We start from the raw sequence: 21,631 nt of genomic DNA on the forward strand, positions 1-21,631 counted from the left end.
TTAGCTGTACCTCTCTAAAATTTTTGCAGAAAAAGGAACTGGAAATTTTAACTGGAAAATGAACTGCAGACATCAAACTGCGTTCTTCCTCCTTAAAAGTCCTGTCATCACAGAGGTGGCTGGGGCTTTCCATACCCCTTCCATAAGCACCTTGGTGCCCTTCTCCAAATGCACACAAAAATAAAGAATGACTTTGTGCTACTTTGTGTGTATAGAAAGCCATCTGTAGGGTCCTACTTTGCTTCACTTTCAAACTACCCCTCTCAAAGTCACAATGAATACACAGATGCAGAACCATTGGAAAACACAGACCTGACCGAAAAGACTTGACCAAAAGGAGGTTCTCCAGTTTTCTCTAATCCTCCCCAGATCTGATATTTTTCATTTGCTTTTTCCTGCAGAGAGAGCTGTAATGTGGATCTCAGAACGCTTTCTCATACCCTGACTTTGGAAGTTATTTCATCTCATGCCTTTGGAGTCACAAGCCCTTCTTCTTCAGCGTCTTCAATTGTGTTCTTTGTTCGTAAAGTGAAAATGATGCTTTAGATTTCCCCTCCCCCACCCCGAAAAACCCCAAAAAGATAAATAATTAATCTGTAATTTTTTAATAAAAGGTCTCGAGAGAATATCACTACTATGATGCCCTTGCATGAGTAATGAAAAAAACAGAAAATAATGTACTAACTTGGTGGAATAGTCAGTGACTCTCAGCAGCACTAATAAGGCTGGTATTCAGGCAAATTCCATAACTGGGGAAAGAATCCCTACTTGAGCAAAGCTATTAAACCGATTTCTGAAGTACAACATATTGCTTAAATACTGAATCAAAGATTCACTTAACACCTTCAAACCATAGTCCTACACCAAGGAGCGCTTCTTTCACATGTAGAACACTGGTAAAGTGTCCACAGCTAAGCTAGGGAACAAAATTGCAAGCAGAAAACAAAATGCTGCCTCCATATGCAAGCCTGTGTAAGAAGAGGCAAAGCAGGCACAGAAAAGATTTTAATAGTTACAGCAGAACACTGCTCAACAAAATCAGGGAAGTGACCTACAAGGACCATGGGAGCGAAAATAAAGGTCAGATGTATGATCACAGAGCTTTATAATAATAGTTGCTGCAATAAATTAAAGATAGAGCCATGTAATTTGCAGGACTTTTGAGGTCCTCTGCCTCATCAGTCATATAAGTAATCCTAATAGGCAGCAAATGAGAGTATCACCTAAATAAGAACTTTCTATATACAAACCACAGCAGAATGTAAAACTCTTCTCCTGTAAATTACCTTCTGCCACAATTTATACTTGAGAAATAACCCCAGTGTTTTCAAAAAACATGAGCCACAAACCTTCCTCCACTTGTACGCAAACTGTTTCTGCACCATCACTTTACTTGCAGGTGCCTCAAGCTCTCCCACACCTTTCAGCCATGAGATGCAGCCCAGAGATATCACTCAACCTCCTCAGAATCAAGAGCTAAGTCCTTTACCCTGAGACAGCTCTGTGATAACAGTTTCTAGGACCAAATAAAGCACCCAAACCAAACTGAGTGCTGGTAGGAAGCCCAGCAGCTGGTGAGAGGCTTTCACCTCTGCCTTGTGTTGGGACAACAAAACCAGTTCCCTAGCCGTCCAGCTGGTACCAGTTCTGTCCCCAGTGCATCTTAGGATACACGTGGGTGCTAAAAGAATCTGTCAAAAAAAAATATCTATGAAATGACTATTTCTTTATCATGCACACTCTCAGTCTATAACAGCTCCAAAATGAACCACTGAAGCCTGCCAAATGAACATCTGCTTCTAAATCAATGTAACTTATGCTCGAACAAAGCGATTCAGAAACGTTAAGAATAAACCATTCCTTTCCCTACCAGTATTTACCACACGTTAATGCATTCTTTCTGCATTTTCAGTAGAATTTAAATTATTTCTCAGATTTGTCACCAGAAAGCACAGAGAGGGTTGCCATCCATGACATCAGGAGAAGCCTTCTAAAAGGATTGCATATTTTCACATGAATTTTTATACCTAATATTTTTCACACATACAGAATCAAATCTTTCACTCCAGAAGTCATGAGTTAAGCATTGTAATACCCCTCCTAAAGCCACTCACATGCAGGTAATCACATATCCATGGCAGAGGCTCCTTTCTGTTCCATCATGGCTTCCATTTGAATTACCCAATGTATTGTAACGAATCTGATGATTATAATTTTATTACTAATAGCTTGTTCCATTTAATACTTGGGGCTGGGAAAAAAAGAGGATTAACACAGCGGGGAGAAGAAAATGAAATACTGTATCCAGAGTTGCACAAATGTTCAACTGTCAGAACCCACACATTTAGATATTCACACCTCTCTTCGTACAGATGGTGAACAAACAATTCTGTTACTAAACACAAATGGTCAGCAATGTTCACTCTGTTAATAACATTCTGCTTGTTTCTGAAGGTCCATTAGGAATTGTTGGAGGCTTCTGAAATTCATTTCAACTCATCATAAAGGAATCAAATGCCAAGTATTTCTGCCTTCTAAGCCTGTCACTGATCTAACAAAACCATAGAGCAGGTGGAGCAGAAGGCACTGCAGGAGATCACAATGAACTTGAACAAGAACTGGGCCAGGTACAGCTGCCCAGGATCATGTCCACTCCTACATATGTACAACCTACCCAAGCAGCTCAACTGCCATCCTACCAACGAAGAAACTTCCCTCATGTTCAGACGAATTGCTTTCCAGGTGTGGGACCTGGTATTTCCCTCTGCTGAATTCACAAGGCTCCTCTTGGCTCATCTCTCCAAGTTGAGGCAGCACAGCTCTGTGAACCTCCCTCCCCATTTTGTACCACCTGCAGACGTGCTCTGTCCATCATCTGTACCACTGCTGATGACATTAAACACCAGAGGATTCAGTACCAGCCCCTGGGGTGCAACCCTATGACTTGTCCTACAGCAGAATGTCATGCTGCCCATCACAACCCTCAGAGCTTGTGTGTTCCACCAGTTCTCAATGCACTTATCCTGAGCACACAGCAGCAGCTTGTCCATGAGGATGCTATGGGAGCTGTGCCAAATGCTGCTTGCTTCTCCTCACCCATTGGTCTCAGCGTGGGAGACAATCTCCTCTCTGTAAATCCATGCTGTCTGAAAAGTAGGAGACACTTCTAAAAAGCTAATACTTCTTCAGCAAATAAATCCATGTTTGTCTGCTTGGGGTTTGAATGGGTATTTTTGTAGGTTTTTTCTACTAGAAGACATTTCGGGTGATATTTGCATGATACAAAACACTGAAAAAGGATCTACATGCTCAGTTCTTTAACTCCAATACATCTAATGTTATCGTTTCAGCTCGCATCAGATAAGCACTGAACACAAAACTCAGAGAGCAATAACTGTACATTTAAACTCTCCAAGCTCAACTTTCTGCTTTGCAAATGAAAAAAAATATTATTCCAACACTGAGCTAAAAGTCTTCATTAAGAAAGTAAAAATGCCATTTTTCACCGAGAGAGTGTTATGAATAAATAGGTGAAGAATGCAACCAATGCCACATGAAACAAATTTGTCATGGTGGCAGCAATGTCAGGCAACCAGCCTAGCAAAAAGCCAGGCAAATGTGTCATTACCATGCACATGGACATGCACAAACATGCATGCAAAGCCGGACAGAAGATGGTGAGTTGAACTGCCAAGTGCATTTGTCTTGGTAATTAACCATACCCATTTCCAGACCAAAAAAAAAAAAGAAAGTAAGTAGCTATCAAGGAGAACCAATGCATCCCAACACAGCCATGAGGCACAAGGACTGCTCAAAGTAAACACAGCACATTTCATTTTACTGACCTGAATATTCACACTGACCTCAGTAAACCCACTCATTACAACAGAATTAAGCATATCTGCAGGAGGGAACACCTCTGCTTGCTTCAAGCTATTACGTTGATCAAGGATTAAAAAGGTACAGGCACCTGGACTTCCTTCATCCCCCTTGTAATCTGCTGAGCTCCCCCACAGCCGTGTACAGGCAGAACCTCTATCCCTCATGCCTTCTCTATTTCTTCTCACCCATTCATCCGCAGTGGACATCACACAGCACTGCTGTATTTCAGGCCCTATGACAAAGCTCTCCTCTGATATTTGTTTACACAGCATTTGATTTGGCTACCATGTGTTACTGTAACACATAAGTATGGTAAACATGGCCTCAAACCTTCCCAACACAATCAAAATCAAAAATAAAGACAACAAACCTGCCTTCCAAAACAGACACTAAAAATCCAATTAGTTCAGACACAAACTGCTTCCTAATCTTTACAAGGTGCCAATAATAGTGGCATTCCAGTAACAGGTTACGGCTTTCTGCAGCCAAGCACAGAACTGCAGAACACTGATCTAAAAGCACTTAACAGCAGGAAGGTAACCTGGGCTACCCCACAGAAACCCACCTCGTGGGTATACAGATGAATGCAAAACCAGAAAAAGGAAGTGATAAAAACAGGTGGACATGGTCAGCAGGGATGGGGCTGCTGGGTGCTGTTGGTGGTGTCAGAAAGCTTTTTCAGCCTTAATGACTCCATGGCTCCATCCAGTTCTTGCAGCAGAGCTGGGAGATGCCTCTGAAGCAGGCTGCCCGGGCACCTCACTTGGTGAGGCAGGGAACCCACACGGGTTTCTCCAGGTTCAAGCTGTCACGACCACATTCAGCACAGTTACCCGCAGGAGGTGCAAAGCGAACTCCAACCTGTACCCCTATTCACCAGTGGCATCGGGGCCGGCACAAGAAAAGGGAAACAGCCCCAGGAGGCCATGACGAGCCGCGAATGTAGCACCGAGGCTGCAGCCGCCCCCGCCCCCCCTCTCTCTTACCGCCCCTCCACACACCGCCACGCCGCGGCGGGGCCCCGCCCGCACCGCGTCCACCACGAGAACGATCCGCGGGGACCGGCGGGGCGCGGGGCCACCCCCGTACAACATGGCGGCCCGCGGGGCTGAGGGACGGCGCGCCGCGGCCGAGAGGAGACCGCCGACCCGCGAGCGCTCACCTGACCTCGCCGCGGCTCTGCAGAGGAGCCCCCGGGCGCAGCTCTCCCTCGAGCAGCTGACGAGGCCGGCTGCCACAGCGCCCAGTGTCGCAAAGCCGCCCCCCCGGCCGCCGCGCCTGACGGCACGCAGAGGCAGCAGCGTCGCCGTGGAGACGGGCGGCGGAGTGTGACAGCGCCGCGCGGGCGGAGGGCTGCGGCGGGCGCGGAAAGTGCTGCGTTCGGCCTGAAGCTTCTGTAAGACCTTGAAGTCTACTTCATAACCTTCACCAACTCCCCTTTATTTCCTTCCCCGTCTCCTTCGTTACACGTTACACCACAGCGTAAATATTTTTCTTGCCGCCGCGCTCAGAGAGATTGGTTTAAACTCGCGGTGACTGAGTTACAGAAAACATTCGGCTGTTTTAAGGCACGCTGACAGAACCGCTGCGCTTCGCTATTTAACCATCAGGGAGACGGTTGCGTCTCATCAGTGAGCGCATCAATCGGACGGACCTCTCCTGACAGGAGAGCAGAACTGCGGGCACCTCTGCGGTACCCAGCGGCGGGATCAGAGGCAACAGACAAAAACCGAAACAGCAAACGTACCTTAATCGTGTTATATCATATCAACGCCGCCGGCGTCCTGCGGGCGCTAAGCTGCACGGCAAAGGCCGCAGCCGCCTCGTCCTCGGGGCCGCAGCGGGCCGGGCTTCACCTCAGGCGTGCCCCTTACAAAGATGGCCGCCTCCCCTCACACGTGCCCTTTACAAAGATGGCCGCCTCCCCTCACACGTGCCCCTTATAAAGATGGCCGCCACCCCTCAGGCGTGCCACTTTTCAAGATGGCCGCTCTCGCCTCCCGCCCACCCTCGAGTTAAGAGGCGCGGCGCCGCGCGGCCGGAAGCGCTATAGAGAGAGGTGTGGTAGAGTGCGCATGCGTTGAGCGCGACTCGCCGCGCGGTGCATGCCGGCCGCCCCCTTCCCGCCGTGACGCTGCAGATAGAGGCCGGCGCCGCCGCTGTGGCACCTTCTGCCTCCCCCCGTCCGGCGAGGATGGTGGGCGTGAAGCTGATCGCTAACGACACCGAGTTCCAGCCCGAGCTGAGCGCGGCCGGCTCCCGCCTGGCCGTGGTGAAGTTCACGATGCGGGGGTGAGTGGCGCCGTGAGGCGCGGGGCCCGGCCCGCCGGAGCGCCGGCTCGGTGTGGGGCCGGGGCCGTGCTGGGGGGGGTGGCGGCGGGGCTGTCCTTCCTCAGGCTGAGGATGGGAAGGGGAGGCTGAATGTCTGTCAGCAGGCTGGCATCGGCAGAGCCCTTTGCCAGAGATGGGAGAGATGTCAGTGTGCTGCTGCAGGAATCCCCTGCAGTTCTGTATGGGTTGCTGCTTCACTCCTTTTCACACAAGTTGTAAGAATGTCCCTTTGTTGAGATAGCTGCATCTTTATGCTTCGTGGCCGTCAACAAAGCGGCGTGTTCCTAGCCGAGGTTATGTTGATATTGTTACCGTGAATAGTAGCACTTCTGTGACCCCTGCTAAGGGCTTAATACACTGTCACTATGTCGCGTCCTATGTAGGGATTTTAATGTAGCTGTTTTCCACAGGTGGCACTGAACTTCTTGTATTCAGTTTCATAGAGTTAACTCAGAGTACACTGTTACAGTTTAACCTGTCGTCTTTGCTCGCTCACTTCTTAAGTCTGGGTGATTCTTACTGTAATATTGTCAACGAGGCAAAAAAAGCGATGTCTGGATCTTAAGAATTGGTGTTATCATTCAATTTAATAGTATATGTTAACACCAGCACAGCATATTCTCTCAGGTACTGCTTACCTCTCTTCATGGTGGCCCGTTTGCCTGGGTAACTTACCAACTCATCCTGACAGGAATATCTTTCCATCATGACATTGCTGCCATAGGGCAAGGCCCATGTCCCTTTTCCAACGGCTTTGTCAATGCATTCTTCCATAGAAAGGGATCCCAGCTGCTTGGCTTCACTGCCCACTGAGTTCAGGCCCCTGACCCCACTGTCCCAGCACCAGAGCAGCCAGGTGACAATGTGCTCACCTGGACAATGGCTACAACCTTTTTATATGTTTAGAAGCTCACCCAACATTAGGGTTGAGACAGCTTCTGTCTCTTTTGAGCTCTCCCTTTCCCTCCTATCATTCTTTGAGCTGTTGAACTAGTGGTGGCTTGGTTTCATTTTTTTTTCCATCTGATTTTAGGAGTTTCTTTCCTTACTAAATGACCTCACTTTGGTAGACATTTTTTAACTTTTGCTAATAAGGGCAACTGATAATGGTGCTGGTTGTGATTCTCTGTTTCAGCTGCAGGGCCTGTCATTGGGGTTGGGTCAGATCCACAAGCAGTTGTGGTTGTTATATGTATTACAGTAAGACTCAGCTGGATTAGCCTGCTGTAATACATATAACAACCCCAGTAGTGATGACGTGGTACAATGTAGCGATTAACGTGCAATTCACATTATTGGCTGTTCTCACCTGGCGTGTACCAAAGATATAGTAAGAAAATGAAGATACTGATTCAGTTTGGGGCAGGAGTTTAAAAATAATATCTTGAATTTTATTTTGTTTTTTGTTTTCACAGATGTGGCCCTTGTTTAAGGATAGCTCCAGCTTTCAATGCTTTGAGTAACAAGTACCCTCAGGCAACGTTTTTGGAAGTGGATGTGCATCAGTGCCAGGTTAGTATTCCAAAACATATTTCCACTTTTACAAAAGGAAGATTAGACAATGTAGTGACTGAGAAACTGGAAGGCAAGCTGATCAGACAGTATGATAAGTGTCCATTCAGGTGTTTCCCAATCAACAGGAAACTGCATTGAGAAATCCTCCAAAAGTATTATGTTCACAGAGATGCCACCAAACATTTAGGAAAATACTCTTGCAGTTCACACTTTGATATCCATCATTAAAACGACGTGCAGGCAGTTTAGCAGTTCCTGCTCTGTGTACTACTGATGTAACGCAGTTACGAAGTCAGCACCAGTATGAATTAAGATGAGCAAGTTTTTCCAAACTCTGCCACAATTATTGACTAAAATGCAAAGTAAACTGATGATTAGTGGGACTAGATTCCTCTCAAGTACTACGTGACTGTTTTTAACAGACAAGTGTTGCAGGTGAGCTGTTGATTGACTTAAGGGTTGTTAACAAAAATCAACAGTGGTGTGTTGAAAGAAAGCTTCTTGAACTACTGCAAGTGGTAATGAAGAGAGGTGAGTATAGAAGTAGCAACACTGTTTAAAACAACGCTAAATTATGGAAAGTTTTGGGAAAAAAAAAAAACACCAGGGTGTTAAAAATACAGGTAGAAATGAAACGGAAGCCACCTTCTGCAGTGGAAGGTTGCAGCCTTTGTGGTGAGCATGAATCCCTTTGGAAAGGGAAGCAACACAGATGTAAAGAATGCTTGTAACATGGTAAATGAAGTTCAGGAACATATGAGTGGTAGGATTTTTGTGATGTACTGACAAACCTACAAGCAACACAAAATCCATTGAAAGAATGCCTAAATGTATGAAAGATTAGGAGGATCTGAAGAATTGAAATTCGAGGTGTTGTCTGACTTGAAGGTGCTTATAACACAAGAAAAACTGAGATGTTGGGGCTGCTGTAGCTTGATTAACGTTAATGCCTACGTTCTCATCTATGTGAAACAATGTTTTTTTCTGATGTTGGTAACAGTCTTCTAGGTAACACTAGTAACCAATTTATGCATTTTAGGGAACAGCTGCTACCAATAATATATCAGCAACGCCGACATTTCTGTTCTTTCGGAACAAAGTGCGGATTGACCAGTATCAAGGAGCGGATGCTGTGGGGTTAGAAGAAAAAATTAAGCAGCACCTGGAGAATGATCCTGGAAATAATGAAGATACAGATATTCCCAAAGGATATGTAAGCATATTTTATCTTAAGTCTTTTTTTTAACATTTACATCACTTGAACCTGTTAAAACTTTCTGCTCCTTTCCAAACGTATTCTGGTCAAATAATGCTACAGTAGGGAAACCTACGAGCTCTCGTGGCTTTAGGGGACAACATTCGAAAGTTCACCATGCTTACTTAATATGTACATTACAGAATTGTAAAGTATATTAAGAAAAATGTCTGCACATAGTCATAAGTGATTAAAATAATGAATTTCATATTTTATGGTGAAGATTTATCTACAGCTTTGTGTTCTGTTTCTTTCCCCTTCTTGAGCGTCACAGTATGTCTTCCCAAAACATTTTTGAAGTGCAAGATCTTCCATGGTAAAGGACATAGTTAGACATAGCTGCTGAAAAGTTGCTCTGGTTGTTCTTTAGGAAGTCCTCTTTATTATTCTTGTGGTGGTAGGCTGATTTGTATTTTATGAGTTTGTTTTTAATTCTTGCTTGTCACTTCTTTAATGCTCTTTCTCATTTATTAAAGAAAAAATCCTTTGAAGGAAGTAACCTTCATAGTAGTTCAGCTCTATAGCTGTTTGCCATGAAAATGGAGGGTCATATGTTCTCAGACAAAATAGTTTTTTAAACTTTACATCTAAATCACTTAACTAAAATTTAACTATTTTCTAATAATTCAAAATATTTTTTTCTTGTTTTCAAGAATATTTTTTCAAGTTTTCTTGAATAGATTTCTTATCACATGATCTAGACATATATTCTAGAAAAATCAAAACTTGGTAGGGATATTTGAATTTTTTGGCTAAAATCTCAACGGAGCAAAGCAATCCACTTAAATACTGGCTGCTCTCAGGAAATTATTTTCCACGTCCTGCTTGTTTTCTTCTTGGCTCAAGGCAATTGTGTGCTTCAAATTACAAGCCTATCTGATAGCTGTACTTACGAACATGTAAGTGAGAACTCTAATGTGACAAAACACTTCCCTAGAGCTGTTGTCTGAGGTGGTGTTCTCCAAGCAATCCTTGGTGTAGTATTACTTCTTAAATGAGATTGCCTGTTGTTTTGCCAGCAGTATAAACCCAGTCAGGCGAAATATAATTTACCACGTAACTAAGTCATGTTACAGTTTAGTGTGCATCACTTCTCGTTAGAAAATCAAACATCTTCAACTTGACTTTGAGCACCTGTAGAAGTCCAAATCGCGTGCAGTCCAACGCCAGTTTTTTTTTGAAGGTTAACTATTTTAAATTCATAGCTGACAATATCCATCAGACAGATGTGAGCAGGTTGCAAATCCAGATGCATGTTTCTCATTTAGGTAAACTTAAGAGGCATAGGTCACTTGAATTTCTTGCAGTTCCACTACTTGTTAAATATTCCACTGTATGCATTGCTCTTCCCTTTATATGGTATGGGTGGGGATAGGTAAAAGGCAGTAAGTAGTTTCACTTGGAATAACGTAGTTCTTAGTGTTATGGGAAGTAAGATACAGGAAGTGAGCTGTATTCTCTAAGCAGCCTATGTTTGAATTTAGTTTATATTGTGAAACTATAACCTGAATTGTAATATGTAGTAATTTTAAAGCTAGTATATGGGACTTTCTTAAGAGTAGTATATTATTCTTTGGGACCAAATATATATCTGTGAGAAGAGTGTTTTAAGTTGCCATCCAGCAAGTTCCTGTAGGCTTTTTTTAATGTAAATCCCCAAGGTTTCCAGTGTTCTCTGTTTGTTTTTTTTTTTTAATGAGTTCAGAGAATTTTGTTTATTCCTTCTACTGTTGGGTGAGTTTGTGGCAGATGTGTGCAGTCAGCAATTCTCTCGTTTTTCCTTTCAGATGGACTTAATGCCATTTATCAACAAAGCTGGCTGTGAATGTCTTAATGAAAGTGATGAGCATGGATTTGATAATTGTTTACGTAAAGATTCTACGTACTTGGAATCGGATTGTGATGAGCAGGTACACTAGATATTAAGATATTTTCAGTGACAAGTCTGCAAGTATTTTTTTAATGAGTTGGCATTATATTGCTGTGGTAGTGTAAAAAAAGTGGGAGACAGTAGGTGGATGAAGTAAAATAGGCATACAAAGTTCACTGTAGCATTTCCAATTTTCTGCTCATTTCTGAAGAAAAATTCTAAGCAGAGTAGAATTTACTGATACTTTAAAGTGAGAGAATAGTGCATGTATGGAATATATAGAATGTAAGCACTACATTTTATTTCTATGTTTAGTCTTCTACTTAATTATTGTACTGTATTTGTTTTGAGAATGAAGAAAACAGTACTGAACAGTAAATTTCTCCTCTTTCCTCCACAGCTGCTTATTACTGTTGCTTTTAGTCAACCAGTCAAGCTTTATTCTATGAAACTTCAGGGGCCAGATAATGGTGAGTGAGGTATCTCTATCTCTAATTGTGTCCTTGAAACCTGCGCTTTCTCCACATTTAGTTTAAATTTTGAAAGATGATACTGTTGTGCCTAGTTTCTTCTAATGAAATTGTTATGGGATTCACAGAAGGTAAATTTGGTGTAAATCAATAACATAAATTATCTCACATTATCGTTATCCTGTCATTGTACACTTTTATCTGTTACGACACAAATAGAGATATTTACTATGTTTGGATGTGCTGTGAGGGGAACCTCTATTCAAGAATTCAGTGTCAGAGCTACTGGAAGAAAAAGCTTAATTTTTAAATTTACTTGGTTTACATTACAAAATTAAATAGAATGTACATAAATGTCACACGTGACACAGAAAAACAATTATTTTTATATGTCTTTTGAATTTGTTATGTCAAATTCTGTCACTGAAGCCTAGGCAAGTAGTTCAACTTGAGAAATCTTTCAGTGTCTGGAGTGGTGGCATGGGGATGGCAGATCTTTACTTCTAGCATCTTAAGTCCCTGCAATTTTTGAACGGTGCTTAGATGATGAGATAAGCAAGAGCTTCTTGAGCAGCATTTAAAAAAAAACAAACACATACCTCTGAATCCTACTTCTGTATTTTAACACAGGACAAGGTCCAAAGTACATAAAAATCTTTATCAACCTTCCTCGATCTATGGATTTTGAAGAAGCAGAAAGAAGTGAACCAACTCAAGCCCTGGAACTAACACCAGATGATATTAAAGAAGATGGCATTATCCAACTTCGCTACGTTAAATTTCAGAATGTTAACAGTGTAACTGTAAGTAAATCTTGTATGATGTGTGCAGGCTGAAAACTTCATAGGCTTCTAAAGCACTGTGATGTTGATTTCTCTGCGGATGTTTTTAGTTGCTCACAGCTGATGGCGTACTGTTTGTTCATGCTCAAAGGATTTCTGAAATTTTAGGTGAAGCAGGGCAGTGTGCATGCCATATCTCTCACCCATTATATGAGATAACGGTTCATTTCGCTTCTTCAGGACCTAGCATAGTACTTAACACAGCCTGCATTTTTACCATCATACCTTCTTGAAAGGCATGTTGTTTCCTTTGGAGAGTTCAGGAGGCAAGAAATGGTGTGCAGGTAGGGTGCAGAAAGGGCTCTCCCCTCCTAGGTCTCACCCAACAAAAATTTCTAGTAAATATCTGAGTGGTTGTTTGTAGAGTGCATTTTAGAATAGTTGCTTATTTTCTTTTTTTGCTGATGTTCTACTGGCGATTATCTTAAATACAATGTGGTTATTTATTTTTGCCTTTCAAGTCTTTATTTCTGTAGACTTGTTTTTGCAACCAAATTTATGCTCTCCCAAATGAAGTGGTGATCAATCACGTAGACTAATGTCCCACAAAACTGTGCTGCTAAATACAGGTTTCATATTTACTATTTAATCAAATCTCATGTTAGCTTTTGACAGGACAATGTGCAAATACTAGACAAGTGATAGGGCAGTCAAATAGAAGTTCTGCTTGTTTGCACTGTGCTTACAAACCTCACAGTAACGTTTCCGAAGTTTTCCAGCTAAACCTGGATTTTGTATTTAAGAATTAAAAAAAAAAATCATTTTGTCCACCTCATGGCTTTAGTACAGATAATGAAGTAAAAGAAGTTTTTGCAAAGCCATGTAAGTGCAGCAATCATGAAAATAAATTTACAGATCTAGTGTTTATGCTGTAAAATGTGTAATTATGCAGACTGTAGTAATAAGGTACACTTAGCAATGAAGGCCTTAAGACTGTTCATATTGAACTTTATTTCAAGTAAGATTCAAATGAACAGTGAACTGTGATTTTATATCCTGTTTGATTGCTGAATATATCCTCAAATTGGAAATGGAAGTTGGGAAATTCCATGCTGTGTAAGTTTTTAAGTAAACCACTGGGAAAATGATAGCATTCTATGTAATCATTATTTAAAATAAGAGGACAATTGCTTGTCCAAAGTGTAATGAGGCCTTTATAATTGGAAAAAGTATTCATTTGGTAAGTTCAAGAATCTTGAGAGCCTAACATTCTATGCATTAATTCAGAAATTCAGCACACCTTAGTGCTTGTGTTTTCGGATTTTTTTAGTTGTTTGTCCAGTCTAATCACGGGGATGAAGAGACAACAAGAATTACATACTTCACGTTTATTGGAACTCCAGTCCAAGCAACAAATATGAATGACTTCAAGCGAGTGAGTCTTTGTTTCTTAAAAGCACTTACAAATGTTTTAAATGTACCCAAAAATGAGTTGACTAAAATACACTCAGTTGTTGTTGTAATTTTGCAACTTAAGGTAGATTTGGCATCCAAAACAAAACATGCAGCTTTATCTTAACGTCTCTTTGGTCTTGCCTTTGTTTTTGTCCATCAACTGCTCCTTTGTCTTTTTTAAAAAGGTAAGAATGTATACATCAACTACTGAAAACATGGGTAACGCTCAAGTTACTTTAGACAGTGTTGTTTCTTAACAGCTGTGAGGTCTGTACCTTGATTTCAAAACTTGTATGCTGCTGGTGCTCAGGAAGCAGGGAAGCAAGTCTGTGTATGAAATAGACAGGCTCCTTATGATTGGCTTGGTAGCTGTTTTGGTGAAGGATTTTGTGGATTTTATTCAGTAGGCAACACTACGTAAACTTGAGATCCAAAAAATCATTGATCACAAGGTAAATACTGCATTAAACACGCTTTTTTAACACTAAACAGAGAATCAAACAACTTGCTATGGTATGACTTTAGGCCAACAAATGCTGAAGGATAAAGCATTCTCACTTCTTTTTTATTCTTATTTTTTTTGAGAATGTGAAATGGGTTTGAAAGTATTGAAACTTCTAAAGCTACTTACAGCTTTTCTTCAAAATGTAGTACCTATTAAAAATAAACTGCTTTAAAACTTACCCTCTTTACAAAGACAAATAGAGCTGTAACACCACTGCTATCAAACTGGATGGTCCCTGCAACTATTTACATTGAAAGACCACAGAATTTATTACACAAGCCACCTATAACTTCAGAAGGCTAAAAATGCTAACAGTTGCCATGTTATGTACTCAGAATTTATTATGTTAAAACTTGATCTAACATCTACTTTTAAGATTTAATAAAAGGAATAATGATGTTAATGAATAGAAGTTTGACAAAGTTTTGCTGACTTACTGAAATATGAAGCCATTGAAAAAGATGCTCTAATATGCTAAATTCAGTGGATACCAATTTTAGAAGTTTCTAATGGAACACATCTGTCCTACTCAAAACTAGAAATAGGTTAATTCATTTTGAATCTGCTTACGTGTTTTTTTGTCTTGTACAGCTTTTTTTGCAAGTACTTAGGATAGTAGGACAGTACCCTGCAGTGAGTTCTGCCATTACTATTTAGCATCACATGATTAATCTGCAGTACTTCTCTGTTATTTTGAGGAAGAAAGTGTCACGGTTACATTGATAGTTTCAGTATTTGATCTGTCTCAGTTCCATTTCTCCGTACGCTCCGTAAATATTCTGCTTTCTGAAAGTTTATTTTCTAACAGGCACACTTTTAAATCTGGTATGTTTTTCCTTTGAAAATTTTGATCAAAGGTGCCTTTGGCTAAGCTGTGTATAGTTTTTTGGGGGATATCATGAGTATTTGTGACTAGTGGTGAGCCACATGACGTTTCCTACGATGTTTTAAATCACAGGAATGAAATAGTAGATTTAAAGGAGTGCTCACATGCTACCTTGGTCTGAAGCTGTAACAACCTTATTCCTGTCACTGTCGGTTAAGGTAGACCTTTCCTAATTTCTGTGTATAGTTCAGATTTAAGTACTTAAGGGTAGTCATTAAAGAAAGAGACCCTCCTGCACTAGGAGCCATGTAGAGAAGACAAGCAGCAGCAGATGCAACTCCACTCAGAGAGTTTACATCTCAACATGAGATAAACGGTTCAACAGTGAGATCAGTTGATTGCTGGAACAGGCTCTGCAGAGACATGGTGGAATCCATGGGACAGGGCACCTCACGTGGTCTCATCCTGGCACACTTTTTCCACAAAGGGCTGGTACTGATGATCTCTCAAGGCCCCTTCTAGCTTGGGCTCTCATTCTGGCCACACAAATCCCATGAAGATATTAAAAAATAGCATGAGTCTCATCTGTTTGCTGTAAATAGGAAGATTTTAAAGTTTTTGTTGGTTTTAGATGCACTGCAGTTGCCTGAAAGCTGCTATATAGCCTGTTAAGTACCACACTAGTTACTGTTCTAGTTTCACTAAAGTTCACATGTGAATGTCTTTGTGCTATTGAGGAGTGTGATTTGTGACATCCATTGGAATGGAAAGGGAGGGAAGCACCAGCCTACAAGACCTATATCTTTCTTAAACAATAACACTGGTTAGCACTGCACTGGTAGTGTCCGAATGTCAAGAACTGCTCAGAATTACCTCACAGAAGAGCATACACTCCTAGCTCTTGAGGCTGGTAATCCTCCCTTGGTTGAAATACTCCTCAACTCTGTACAAACTAGGAGCAGTAACTTCTGGAATGTGTAGTTTAACATTAGGATGTTAGAATATGTTATCATAGCAAATGGGATGTGCAGTCTGGCAGAGTTGCAGTGCTCTTGGGAATCTGAATTTCTATTTCCTCACTTCCAGTGGTCCTGTTAGCTATGGAACCTTAATATAGCGTTGGACATTAATTATACTTAGGCTTGTAGATGAACAGGGAAACCTCATGTTTCTTTTCATCTTCTTTAGTAGATGAAAAGACCCACCCCATTCCTTACTGCTTTCAGATGCCTCACTGCCTTAGCTCAGTCCATTCACACAATGCATATTTCTCTTCTAGCTTTTGTAGAAGTAGTACTGAAACATAATTAACAAGAGAGGGGAGTGCTTTTCCTCCCCCCCCCCCCCACGTTTTTTTAAAGTGTCTGTAAAATCAATTATTTCTAAACAGAAGCATTAGAGTGTAAAAGTAGACATGAGCATGAGTCCAGCCATGCTTTTATCGTTCAACTCATTGCTCCTCAGTTGATTCTATACATGTTCTTTTTCAGTTTAAAAAAAGAAACCCACCACTGAGCAAAACACTGGTTTCAATGACTTCTACTGAGGATCAGGCCAATGTATTTTGATACCTAGATGGAGTGGGGTGTGAACGCAGGGTTGGTTGTAGCAGCTCCCTGTTCAGCAATTGGTTATTAAGATCTGTGACAGCGACCACTGTGTCCTTCAGTCTGGGAAAATTTGGATTTGCTCATGTTGCTCTGGAACACCAGCAGGGCTGTAAGCGTGACCTCTTCCTGATCAATAAGACTTCTGAATTTAAATGAGGCATAGTTTGCAGTGCTTACACTAGCTACCCGATGCAACTCATCCACTCTGAAAAGTAGTTCTAAGTGCTAAAAGAGATGTAGTTAAGTAGGTCCTTTACTGGGGATCTTGGCCTTAAGTTGGTTTTTACACACATGTAGTTGGTATTGGTGGATATGAAAGCTGCATTCAAAGTTGTTATAGTGCATTGTGTGCACCTTGTTCCTTGCACAATTTGATTTGTATCCTCTGGGGAGGAAGGAAGTCTTTGGAGTTGCAGGAAAGGGAATCACAAGGGACAGAAGTTGTATAAGCTGACTGTGGAGCTGTGAGGTAAGAGGTGGAAGCGATGGAGGGACAGCTGAGGATCTTTGCCCTACTTAAATAAAGGGCCCCCAGAAGCAAAAGACTGTGGTTAACATTTTCTTCCCATTCATATTTAACATTCTGAAGTAATTTTTGAAAAGCCTACTGTAAATGTGTGGCTTTTTAAATTACACTGAGTTATTTCTGCTTGTTGTCTACATGAGATCTGATTTAAGGCAGAATTAAAGAATCCCAGACCTATACCAGACCAGCCATAAGATATAGGAGCTTATACTTGAGATTTGTTTCCAGTGCCCATAGGTAATTCTCAGTCAAGATCCTGAGAGGCAAGCAACTAATGCTGAGTGACATTCGTGAAGTTCTGTGGGTTTTTGACTCTTGACTGATAGCTTAGTCATAAGCCCTCTTAACCAGGTGATACATTGGTAAATTTCCCTGTTTGTGGAAGACCATGCAACCTGATGCCAGTAGAGTTCTTGTTTATGTCTGGTTTAACTTCGCTGCTCAGTTTAGAGGCTGGGGATGTGGGCAGGTGGGGATTTTTTGGTCCCCTTCTGAATCAAGGGTTTTCAGAACAACTTATTGCTCTCTACTTTGCTGCTGTTTTTCTTGTAACACTTTCTTTGTTTGTTTTTCAGCGTAACTTCCCATTTCTAAAGAACTAAAAATGCAGAAGACTTTAAAAAGTAATAATAAGATTGGTGTGGTGTGGCACTACTCCCTTCCCTTGCTTCCTCTGCTCATCTAGCATCTCTTTCACCCTTTCCACAATCTCAGCACTGATGCAAGACCCCTGTCTGCACCTTCTGCAATCAGGAACAGCCTTCTCTACCTTCTGATGCATCAACTCATCTGTGTTCCTTTTTTTTTCCCCCATCCAAATCTTATCTTAAACACTTCTCTTTCTTACAGTTTTACAAACTCTGTGCTCTTTATCCCAAAGTTGACATTTTTAAAAGCACACCATCTAGCACTTCTACAGCTTTTTTTTTTTCCATAACTCATTTTTCAGCTTAAATTCTGTAGAGCAGTTTGAAATGCCGTTTGTGAAATGTTCTACAAGAAAACTTGATATTTTTTTTTCTTAATCTTAGTCAAGATTGTTGTCTGACTTTGGTGTGGCTCTGCAATAAGCACTTGGGCTGCTGATTTCTCTTTATTGTTCCCCACTTGGCTGTAGGGAAACTACTCAGAGAAGGCAGAGTGAGGAGCTGAGTGGTGTTTGTACAGAGGTAGCCTAATCATGCTGCAGTAGCATCTGAGTTCGGTTGCTGGACCTGCTTCAAAATGTTCTTCTGCTACAGGGAAAATGGAGGTTGTGACCAATATCCTGGAGTGTGCTAGGCAGCAGTTGTTTCTGTAAACGGGTGGAAAATTGATCCATTCCTGAGAAAAAGAATGATGATGATTGTTTGGTGTGAGTTTATATATACCCTTTCTTCTTGGGAAAGTACAGTGGGATGCTCAGAAAATGTTTCTTTCACCTGTGATGACAAAATACCCATATCGACGTGATTAATTTTCGCAGATAATACACATGGGCGAGTTGTCAATTCCCACTTCAGACTGGTATTGCAATACTTTTCATTGAAGTTACACAATTGCTAACAGCTAATCTTTAATCTTTCAACTGTTTTCTCTTTTTTCTTGGTGGTTTTTTTTCTTTTGTGGTTTTTTGTTTTTTGCTTTTCTGTGTATGAACACAGTTTGCTTTGGAAACACAAAGAGTAAATACTGCTTCTTGTTAGATTTAACTATTTTATTTTTTTTAACTTGATTAATTGAGTCTTAACGTGAATGACTGGATTTCTGATTTTTCTTTTTTCTTTTCTCATGTTCACAAGTAGAGTTTTCCTGACGCTAAGCATTAAGTTGAGGTCACAGCATGGTGAAAGGCTTCTGGTCAAGGGTTCCAGGGAGATGAAAATGGTCTTTTAAAGTGCTTTTCATCAGTAGTTATCAATTACTTTGTGACAGTAATAACTCAGCTCACCAAAAGCAGTTGGATACTGTACAGACAAAATGAAACACTCCCTCCAAGAAATGGAAGAAAAGGGGAAGAATTGGGAAAAATACTTCCAGAGATGGGAATCCTCTAGTTCAGGGCTGTGGAGGTTTCATTTTTTGTCTGTGGGTCAAGTTTGTGATACTCCTACAGTTCTGTATGTCACTAATGCCTGTGGGAATCTTGTGTGGTATATTGTCATTTAATTGCAGAGGTAATTAACACTCAATGTACTGGCTATAGGAGTCTATCAGAGTACGAGAGAGATTTTACTCCTTAGTTTTCAATTTTATTTTGAGTAGTAATTGGAAATCCTATATTCCATTAATGTAGATTCTGTAACCTCTATTCATGCTAATTCAGACAAAACCTTGTCGTAGCTCCAAGTGCTACTTTGGTTAGATGGAAATGAGTTGTGAATTGGTGTCTTGACAAATGTATCCTGCAGCTTCAAGTCCAAAGTTTTAAAACTTTCTTTTTATTCTGTTTTGACTTTAAAATGGGTATTTAATTTTAGACTCTGGAATAGCACTGGAATTAGTATGAATCTTTTCAGAAAAATGACTAAAACTGCATCATTTCCTGCTGTCTGAGGCTTGTGTCCAGTTTCTGTAACGAACAGGACCCAGTGCCCTTTCTTAATGAGCCATGCTAACTGTAAGCTTGTATGGCAGAATATAGAGTGCTGATGTTTCCCTTGCTCTTGGCTGGCAAATCTCACCAAAGTCTGGTGGCAGTGGCAATCTTCTCTGAAAAGAGAAGTGCTGAGATGGCTGGTGGGATTTGCAGAATGGGAGATTAGGAGTAGTCTTCACAAGAAATAATGTTTTCACCAAGAATCACTGAAAGTCCCATGACTTCCAGATCTCTCTGCAGGTTTGAGCTGCACGGTAAGGTAGATGTTCTCGGGCACTTACACAGTAGGGTCACCAAGGGAAAGGAACAAACGTTATTATTGGAGCACCCAGTGGTTCTCTTCCTGCTGTGTTATTTCACAGAGCATTCTGAGGCCGAATGCCTGGTGTATAACATTTCTAAATGTGGTATGTTGTGTTGCAGTTCCTGTCCTCTAACTCTTCTCAAGTGAGACTGGTACTTTGCTGCCTTTATTAATGCTGAAGATCAGAGTTTCTTGTGTCTTGCGGCCCTCTTTGCACCTCAGAGGGATTCACAGCTTCTTCACGTGCAACAGTGCATGCTCAGCTGCACTAATGTAGTTGGAAAATGTTGTGGTTGTTGGTTTTTGGTGCTAATTAAAAAAAAAAAGGTCAGTGCCACTTGTTAGGTTCACCACTCATTGTTTCTGTCTGTCTTTTCCTGTATCAGGTAGTTGGCAAAAAAGGAGAGAGCCACTAAGGACGTGCGAGACACTGGAAGGCCTTACTGCAGCCAGCTGAGATCTTCACTTCTCTCTACAGCTCCTGGATAATTGCTTGACCATAGCCAGAGACTGTCGGTCTGTTCCATTTAATGCCATTACCAATAAATCATTGTTTTTGAGATGGAGTTTCGGTAGTGTTTCTGTTGTAATCCCCATTACGTGTATTTGTAAATAAAATCCATTACTTTTGCCACGTTTAAATTTGTTATTCTGGTAACTGTGACTCTTCCCGGCTCCTCTCGAACCGCCCAGCTGGGCTGCAGTGGCAGAGACAGCAGTGCTGCGGAGCCTCCTTTGTGCAGGGAGGGCGGGACGTCACACAGCAGTCCGCCACAGACGGCTCTTCACGGCCATTGGAAGTCCAACCCAGAGCAGCTTTGCTGTGAGGCCGAAGGAGCTCGGTGTCATTGTCTGCACAGAATGCAGGTATTCCTCAGCTGGGAACAACTTCCACTTCCCACCTCCAAAAGCCCAGGACAGGACGTGTGGGTCTGTTCCGTACGGCACGCTGCCGTGGGCTGTTTGGCACTGGGAATTGCTGTGTGCTCGGGAGCTTTTCTTCTAGCCTTGGTCAGTGCCCGTCCCACTGCCGAGCTGCACAGCTACAGGGATCAGCTGTAGGATCAGGGCCTCGTGCACACACCTTCCTTTCGTCTCTTTTGCTGGCCGTTCTTCCTTCCTCTGGGTCTTGATAAGGAAACGTTGATTGCAAATGCCAATTTCAAACCTTAATTGGAGCTCCTGTACTACTTTAGGACCTTTCCTTGGGAGCACTCCTTAAGTAATTTCAGTACAGTGGGCATCGATCAGCACCGTGTGTACAGAATGCTGTATAAATTCCCAGTAAAACTCTCTTAAGTGTTTTAATTGGCAGAATTAATTTCTTTGTAAAGTTAAATTGGTTACATTTCTAATGGCCATAAATCCCACTAAGGCTTACGTCCCGTCCTCACTGGCATTAATGCTGTGCATAGAATATACAGCCATCCTTAAACAGAACTGAGGGCAGTATGAGTAACTCTATCTGGTGATGGTTTTGTACATGAATTACCTTTTGGGTTCTGGTTTGAGTGCCTCACCATAAGCACTGATGGCCCCATGCTCTGTGGGGTGTGACGCCCTCATGATCTGTTGGATCCGTATTGTCAATGCAACCCTTCTGTGACTCCATCAGTTGCGTGATGCATACCTGCCATACAGCACTGTAACAGATCTGAATAAATGATTGGAGGGAACTGGCTAATGCTAGAGTTGATGGAAGGCTTGGTCTGGAACTGTGCA

The 21,631-nt window shown here is 41.7% G+C and overlaps 2 protein-coding genes across 6 annotated transcripts in view; one reads left to right on the plus strand and one right to left on the minus strand.

The window, feature by feature from the left end:
* Window positions 1-5,741, minus strand: part of WDR7 (WD repeat domain 7) — a 115,785-nt gene extending 110,044 nt beyond the window's left edge. For 2 of the 4 annotated variants that reach the window (XM_040655974.2, XM_004948990.5), the window contains exon 1: window positions 5,045-5,741. The gene's annotated coding sequence lies outside the window, so the exon portion shown is untranslated. The remainder of the gene's footprint in view (window positions 1-5,044) is intronic. The other 2 variants (XM_004948991.5, XM_040655973.2) reach the window with 2 other exon arrangements.
* Window positions 5,742-5,964: 223 nt separating this feature from the next.
* On the plus strand, window positions 5,965-20,469 carry TXNL1 (thioredoxin like 1). Of its 2 annotated transcripts, XM_040655975.2 has the most exons (9): window positions 5,965-6,174; window positions 7,629-7,725; window positions 8,768-8,941; window positions 10,771-10,893; window positions 11,254-11,323; window positions 11,954-12,126; window positions 13,436-13,540; window positions 17,603-17,650; window positions 20,296-20,469. In XM_040655975.2, exons 1-8 carry the CDS (start codon window positions 6,077-6,079, stop codon window positions 17,627-17,629), a joined length of 867 nt encoding a protein of 288 aa, XP_040511909.1. In that variant the 5' UTR covers window positions 5,965-6,076; the 3' UTR covers window positions 17,630-17,650; window positions 20,296-20,469. The 2 variants fall into 2 exon arrangements, with proteins under 2 accessions (XP_040511909.1, XP_424463.1); XM_424463.8 differs by lacking the exon at window positions 17,603-17,650.
* Window positions 20,470-21,631: the final 1,162 nt, after the last annotated feature.

The sequence above is a fragment of the Gallus gallus genome, chromosome Z (assembly GCF_016699485.2).
Source record: "Gallus gallus isolate bGalGal1 chromosome Z, bGalGal1.mat.broiler.GRCg7b, whole genome shotgun sequence".
Classification (NCBI taxonomy): domain Eukaryota; kingdom Metazoa; phylum Chordata; class Aves; order Galliformes; family Phasianidae; genus Gallus; species Gallus gallus.